The sequence below is a fragment of the Arachis duranensis genome, chromosome 4 (genome assembly GCF_000817695.3).
Source record: "Arachis duranensis cultivar V14167 chromosome 4, aradu.V14167.gnm2.J7QH, whole genome shotgun sequence".
NCBI classification, from domain to species: Eukaryota; Viridiplantae; Streptophyta; class Magnoliopsida; order Fabales; family Fabaceae; genus Arachis; species Arachis duranensis.
In genome coordinates this window covers 29,264,792-29,272,634 of record NC_029775.3, presented here as the reverse complement: position 1 = coordinate 29,272,634, position 7,843 = coordinate 29,264,792, and the positions used below count along the sequence as shown (strand labels likewise).

General features: G+C 35.3%; 3 protein-coding genes across 4 annotated transcripts in view; all 3 read right to left on the bottom strand.

The window, feature by feature from the left end:
- The window catches only part of LOC107483936 (tRNase Z TRZ1), a 5,772-nt gene extending 4,399 nt beyond the window's left edge, over positions 1–1,373 (bottom strand). The window contains exons 1-2 of one of the 2 annotated variants that reach the window (XM_052259866.1): positions 1,162–1,373; positions 805–879 (exon numbers count right to left, since the gene is read on the bottom strand). The gene's annotated coding sequence lies outside the window, so the exon portion shown is untranslated. Of the gene's footprint in view, positions 1–509; positions 639–804; positions 880–1,161 lie in introns of those variants that run through there. The other variant, XM_052259865.1, reaches the window with a different exon arrangement.
- Positions 1,374–1,900: 527 nt separating this feature from the next.
- LOC110272330 (uncharacterized) lies at positions 1,901–3,446 on the bottom strand. Its single transcript, XM_021140318.2, has 2 exons — positions 2,696–3,446; positions 1,901–2,365 (listed from the first exon to the last, which is right to left on the bottom strand). Exons 1-2 carry the CDS (start codon positions 2,867–2,869, stop codon positions 2,117–2,119), a joined length of 423 nt encoding a protein of 140 aa, XP_020995977.1. The 5' UTR covers positions 2,870–3,446; the 3' UTR covers positions 1,901–2,116.
- Positions 3,447–3,582: 136 nt separating this feature from the next.
- LOC107483935 (uncharacterized) lies at positions 3,583–6,755 on the bottom strand. Its single transcript, XM_016104546.2, has 3 exons — positions 6,270–6,755; positions 5,367–5,688; positions 3,583–3,829 (listed from the first exon to the last, which is right to left on the bottom strand). The coding sequence occupies exon 2, from the start codon at positions 5,668–5,670 to the stop codon at positions 5,377–5,379; it is 294 nt and encodes a 97-aa protein (XP_015960032.1). The 5' UTR covers positions 5,671–5,688; positions 6,270–6,755; the 3' UTR covers positions 3,583–3,829; positions 5,367–5,376.
- Positions 6,756–7,843: the final 1,088 nt, after the last annotated feature.

Genomic DNA, 7,843 nt, shown 5'->3' with positions numbered 1-7,843 from the left:
AGAGCCTCTATTTTAGTACTTGGGACTTATGTTGGTTCTTGGTTGGGCCATTGGGGGAAGACGGGATTGATTGATGAAAAAGAGTAATATTTAGAAAAATCACTAAGACTTTTTTTTTTTAAGTTTCTCAAGGTTGTAAGAACCGAACCAGTCAAATAACTGGTTTAATAGTCCAACCAAGATTGAATCGTAGTTAAACCGATTTAATTAAATATAAAATAAATTATTAACAATTCAAAATATAATTTTAAATATTTAAATTCAATGATTTTTAAGCTAATGAAATTCAAAATTTTATAATTTCACATAATAACTAGTCCATAATTTATTATTAAAAATCACAAACAAATTCAAATATCAAAATTTATAACTAAAACAAAAAAATCAAAAATCACATAAATAACAAACACAAACTTACCCAGAAACTCATCACATCAGCAACAAAAATTCAGAATCACAAAAAAATTCTAATTAAAGTAATCAGCAAACATTTGAAAACACAAACTTACACAAGAAATTTCTAATTAGCTTCTCCAATATTCTGGCAACAAGCATCAAGAATCACATCCGCATATGAACCAATCTCAGCAGCAGCAACATTTTTTCCAAGATGTGCAAAACAAACCATCCCCTGCCCCCTGAAAATCCTAAAAGGAAAGAGATTTATCGATGATTGACCAACTTCTATTTTAACATTCAAACCTTCTAAACAGTTCTCCTAAAAAATTAGTACAGCCTCAAAGAAGAAACTACAAGTCTAAAACCCAACTTCATGTTTCAGTTGCAGTTACAACAACAGCATACCTTCACCTCCGGCGACCAATGATCAATGGCACTCAGCGAACTAGGAATCACAAATCCCCAAAAGAGGATAATAACCTATGACAACAAAACCAATTCAAACCCCTGAATAGCTCAATTCTCAGTGCATCACAACCGGACAAAATAGAACCAAGGTTCATTCTTTTATCTTCCCCTTTGTGGTTGAACAACAATCAAATCTCTGTAACACTAGTTGCTCCGGAGAAACAAACCATACTCTAAATGAATCATATTAAAACGTAAGTAGCACCCTTTTGTACAAAATGCGCTTTACAATTAAAAAAAAAAAAGAACATGATTTTGCCAATTATGCTGAATTCAATTGATACTCAATTTAACCTTTTCGAACTGCAATCTGAGAGGCCACGTTGGCGATTGCAAGGCTTCTGAGAAGGAGGAGTCGAGGGGAGGGAGACGGCGACAACAACGTCTACCAAGTGGCTGGAAGGTGACGATTGCGATGGCACAAAGACAAGAGCGAGGAAAGCAAAAACGGACAAGCTTATAGTAGGAAGAGTCTCACTAAAACACAACCAAATCAAAAATTTGTGCTTTTTTAGAATAAGCTAGTGCCAAAGCTAAAGCCAATTCCCCACTCCTCCTAACTAAAAAGCTGCTTACACAACCACAAATAACTATTGCGTGAGTCATAGACTTTGGATGCAGCCCCAAACCAATACCCACCCGCTTCCGGATCCCGTTTGCACATCTAAATTGAAAAAAAAATGTTATCTTTCAGATTCTGAGATGCAGGGAAATAAAGAGTCTCCAAATAGTACCTACCAACTGACCAAATATTCTGGTTTGAATCAGAAATGTGAAACATAATCTATCTCATTACATAACTGCTCTTCTCTCTTCTAGCTAGAAAATAAAAAATTTTGGTTCAAATTTTCAATACACCAAGCAAATTCATCATTTTCTTTAAGCCTTGCAAAGACTCTTCTAAATGTGAGAGTTCTTGTTCTTAGAACAATCAAAACAGTCTTTTTGAGATAATCGGTATTTGATATCCAACAATTGAACCTATAACTTGGTTAGCTGATAGAAGTAGCAATTGCTAACGTTAAATTATTAATATGTATAAGCAAATCCAACTTCAACAGCTTTGCCTCACTTCGTTTTCTTTGGGGTACATTATGACAATGAAGCTTGAATCTAAACTACTCCTAGTGGCTCACCTGTTAGGTTTGCTTCACTTTCATTATACAAGAAAAAACACTATATATTATATAACCTTCTGTTAAAATAAAATAAAATAAAATAAAATGGTACTAAAAAGTCTCTTAATTATTCAACCTTTTTCCCTTAACTTAGCTATGGGTACATATATAACACATGGTTCCTTTGCACCCTTTGCTCTGTGGTTTTGAACTTCAATTAATTTAACCTTCATGCTATCTAGTTTAGTCTTCAATTTGCTAAGTCTTTCAAATTCCAACTCTGCTGCCTTAGAGTCTCCTCCAAACACAAATTCCATCTTTCTTTTCTTTTCTTGTAACAGCTTCTTCAAGCCAACATCATCACTCTCTTCTTCCAAGTCCTGAAAAGATAATGTGAAAATTTTCGAATTATGGTCCTTCTTCAAGCCAACATCATCAAGGCATCTATGCTTGTAAGAGGTAATCCAATCCAATCCAATTCAATTAAAACCATTAAACCGATTAGAAGTGCAAAAATTTGGATTGAATTTGATCTTACTTTTAACATACTACATGGATTGGATAGAATTTCAGATTTGATTTTCAACAAAATCTTTACTTTCATCTTATTATACACTCAGTTTTTTGCTTTGCCAGAGTTTGTTTGTGCAGAAAGTTACTTCCAAAGCACCAAAATGCATAATGTGAGATTTGTGAGAATAGGTAAGTACCTTGTTGCCATTTTCTGCTGTCTTAGCAGGAGATATTTCCGGTTGCCTTTTTTTCCAAATACTGCCAGATGACTTCACTTTCTGTCTATCGGTAACACCGTTACCATTATTCGGTGAATGAACCATTGCATTTAGAGGCCATTGATTTCTGCAAAATCTCATCTTCGTCCACATTTTGTAAACTGGAACCCTTCGAGGTCTTACACAACAAACTCAAAGGCAGCTCTCCTCCTTCGACTTGATGCAGAACAAAACTGACTCATGTCAGAGTTATTACAAATTCAAACTAGTATCCTATAGCATAACATGATACTAAATCCTTAAGTCTTCATAAGCTTAATGTTCCGAGAACAATTCAAGGTTTGACAACATCCTAGTTTACACTTCACTGCAAATTTATCAGTGCCTCTAGAAAAAGTCATCAATCACAATTTGTCCTACTTCTTACTCTCAGACAACTATTCAAATCAAGTGTCATTGTTGCATCCTGGTGAAAATATTTGCAGCATATTAAGATAAACTGTTCCTGGTGAAAATATTTGCTGCATATTAACATAAATGTAATAATGGATTAATTAACCAATAGTATTAGATTGATTTTAAATTATATGGGTCATTTCCTTTGGTGTCTAAATTATATGTACCATTTATTAATATTATAAGCATGCTTCATCAAGCCATTACACCCTATACCGATATTTGTCCAATTTTCCCACTATCAAATTCAACACTTTTACCATATTGTCGCTGAATGAATTTGTTCAACGTATGAATCACATTTAACTAATCCTTTGTTGGATTCTCATGCCCCTATTCCAATCATTATTTTTGGTTTAGAAAAAAAAAAATCACGTGAAGAGGACTCAGCCTAGGAAGAGACCAAGAAATATGTTCACCTTCCACAAATTCCATTGTCACTTTAAACGCAAGGGAAACAAGAAATATGTCCACCTTTCGCAGATTCAGTTAACATTTTAAATGCAAGGAAACCCTGTACTGTATCAAATAAAACTTATTTAACCATCTAAGCGCTGAAATACATTGAAGGCAACAGCATTGTTAAGCCTTGATTATTCAGATTTTCAAACAAAATGATTATGCAAGCCGATCATCTCCAACTCAACAACCAGGAACCTGCAAATGCAGAAATCAATTAAGTCATATATCAACAACCACATCAAAAAAATAAAAAGATAAAAAATAAACACGTCATGAAACTATTGAGATTCAAAACATAATCATCTGCGCAAACAGAACGTTTTGAACTTTGGACACAGCGAGGGCTCTGCTACACTATGAAGTTCTGATACACAGTCAGTTCTTATCATTTATCCCACACTATAGTAAGTATTTAAAAAATAACGCATTTCAGCCCCCCACCGATTTCATTGTCATGTCATGTTAAGTATAACATTCCATAAATATTTCTAACTAGCTTGTCTATACCCAATAAGAACTTCTAAATCTGAAAATTTTGGAGCAAACAGAAGGATCAAAGAGAACCGGTGATTTGTGAGTTGGACAACTAAAAGTGCTGCACCCTTTATTGGAAAGAAACGGCAAACAATGTTATTAAACAGCATCATAGTTAATATGTAAATTCCGAACCCTAAACAACATGCCCATAATTTCAAACACAGAGGAGGAAGAGTCATACAGCAGCTAAAACTAAAAACGTGTGCTAGGAAAATATCACAAATTGTGTATTTTGGTACAATTATAGCTCAACCAATCATCTGCACGAATAAAATAATATCAATTGTTTAGTACAACTATTTATAAGTCCACAAACACATGAAACATCAGTAATAAATTCTAATAGAAAGACATGGCCTCCAAAAGTCAAAATGCACCATCATATCAAAACTAAGTATAACTCTATTCTCATACACAATTGCAGCAACGGATCATCATCAATCACCATTCAATTTAAAACAACACCCTCATCTGCAGTTCCCAAAGGGTCAAAAGAATTTTGTATATAGCAAACAGCTAAACAAAGCTAACAACTGCTCACAAAAAATCATTTCAAGATGGAATGACAAAAAATACAGAAACTTTTGCAAGATGCTCCATTTCCCACTAATCCAAGGTGAGAACTTTCACTTATTAAGTTATTATCACAACAAAACCTCCAAAAAAAAAAAACAGCCAACAATTCCTTCCACAAATTTTATCATTTCAAGCACTACCCAAACAGGCATGGATCATAATGCAATCCTGATTACTACACCTCAAACTCTCAAAGACATATAACATATCACCAAACTGAAAACACACCGAACAAGCAATCCAAACAAAGAAAAAGTAGTAGTACTCAAATTTGATAACATATCAATGTAAATTTCACCACATCAAAATCCAATCCACCACTGCATCTTTGACTCTTGAGATGCTTGCTGATAGAAAAGGTCAAACACTTCCACTAATCTATCCAAGTCCGGCATTGACTAGCACAGTAAGAATCCTCTTCAATCACACTTTACCAAAATCAAACCCTAAGGCTTGTAGTTAATTCTACAAATACATCTCACCCACGGAAATTATCCCCATTTCTACCCACATATAAAGCACCTAACACAATCAACCCTAAAATTACCAACAACCAACCGAATTCTAGATCTATCTTCACCACAAACCCTAAAACCCAAGAAAAAAGATTAAAAAGTACCGATTGGAGATCAATGGTGGGCGGCGGTGGAACTGTGTGCCTTAGCGAGGCGCTCGTGCTCGAGGTGCTCGTAGTGGCGGCGCTCCTCGGGAAGATTAACGAGGTAGGACAAAACCATGCCGCCGAAGCAAACATGGTAGAGTGGATCAGGAGAACTGGTTTCGATGTACTGGGTGTAGTAGTTATCCAAGCCACGGTTAAAGGAGTTCTTGATGTAATCGAGAGATAACTTGGGCTTGATGTAGTTGGGAAGCTCCTTCACCTTCAAACCCCTGATCTCGTTGACGAACTTCCTCAGCGCCATTTGGGATCCTCAAAAACCCTAGAAAATTGGGGGAGATTGAGAATAAAATGCTGATTCTTGATAATACTATTCTTTTGTGCTATCATTCTGTACTATTCTTGATAACATAATTCATAATAATACAAACAGAAAGTATGGGACAACAATTTAACTGAACAATTGCAGAGAGCATGAACCTCATTTTCAACAACAAATTCAACTATAATAATTTTTAGCGACAAAAGATTTATCTCAAGAGATGATTCACAGATTTACAACAAAAAAAAATTTAGATAAGTGATTATTTCAGCAAGACAACAATAGATTCAATCTCCAGTGATAGATAATAAATAACAAATTCAACATGATTTACAGATTTACAATAACAAAAATATGCACCAAATTCAAGGTTCAATAAACTCAGTAATATTTTCGGCAACAAACAAACTTAAAAGCTAAGTGATTATTTTGGCAAGTCAACATCAAATTCAAGGTTCATGATAATCAGTAACAAACTTCAGCAACACATTCAACTTTCAACAACAAATTACTTTCAGCAACAAAATAAAAGTGCAGTGATGCAGCAACAAAATTGAAACAGAAAGAACAGGGGAGCTCACCAAATCGGGTTGCGCGAAGAAAGATGACGGCGAAGGAGAAGCTGATGGCGAGGGAGAATCTGACGTCAAGGCTCGAAGCAAGAAGACGACACTGAAGACCAGCCCACCGGGATCTGTTGCCTCTGCTACCGGCGACGAAGAGCGCAGCTGCGCAGGGAAGGGAGAGATCGAGACCAGGTGCGAGACAGAAACCGTGAGAAGCAAGAAGACGACGACCACCACCACCCGAGGGACCAGATGCAGTTCCGTCTGCTTCTGCCACCGGCGAAGCTAGCGCAGGGAAGGGAGAGCTTGAGCTGACGAGAGCTTGACAGACCGGAGACGAGAGGTGAGAGACCGGAGATGAGACGAGCTGACGAGAGCTTGAGCTCGTGGGAGAAACTGAGAGAGAGTTTGAGAGAGGAGATAGCGTTGGGCTGCCGGTGATCTTCCGCAATTAGGCTCCGTTTGGTTCACATATATTACGAGACACAGACACCAAAAAGATAGACATTAAACACACATACAAAATTTGTATATATGAATTGTGTTCGGGAAAAATAAAGAATAAGACACGTATATTTCAAAAAATTTGAATTATTTTTCGTTCAACCACAAGTTTTATTATTATTGTATATTTATTATTTCAAATACTGTATATCATTATTATTGAATTTTTATTTTTTTAATATTTTTTATTTCTTTTAATATCATTTTAAATTATCATTCAAATATTAAATATATAATTTTTTAAAAAAGATAGAAAATTAAAGTTTAGAATTTATTAAAGATTAATCAAAATTTAAATAAATAAAAAATTAAATATATAATTTTTTCTTGAAGAAAATAGAAGGATAAATTTGGTTGTAAAATCTAAAAGAGGAAGAGAAAAAAAGTTTGGGGAGATAAAAGGACAAATCTTAAAAATTCAATAAGGATAAAAGAATAAAAAATCAATGTCTCATAAGTTGTGTTTCAGTGTCTCACCAAATTGGAAGTACACAAATTTATTGTCTCCGTGTCCATCCATATCCTGTTGTGTCCTTCGAAAATCTGTGTCTCACCAAACCAAACAACAGACATGTGTGTCTATGTCAATGAGATGTGGACATCAACCAAACACTACCTTAGAGCTTCAGAAAGAAAAAGGCGGCCCAGGAGGGGGGCGGGAGGATGGAACGGTTCATTGAAAAAAAAAAACATGACCCTGTTCGGGTCAAATAAACCGGTCGAGTCGCCGTTTTGATGAAAATCGATTGGATCCATCCGAATTTCAACAGGTTTGATGCATGATTGGTACAACGAGTGATTCGACTCGACCAAATAATTGGATAACTGAATTTTTGGTCAAATTGACCAGATCGAACCGGATTTGATAACTATATTTGCTGGTTTTCCTCACATGGGTGGATTTGTTGAATATATAACTCCATAATATGTGACCCAAATCCAATAATATGACCCAGTTTTCTACCTCATTTTTCTCTCAATTCTAGGAGAATCACAAAAATTGGGTTAATACTCAAAATCGTCCCTAAAAGATCACGCAATCTCCATTTTTGTCCCTGAATGATTTTTTTTAAATCACATTCGTC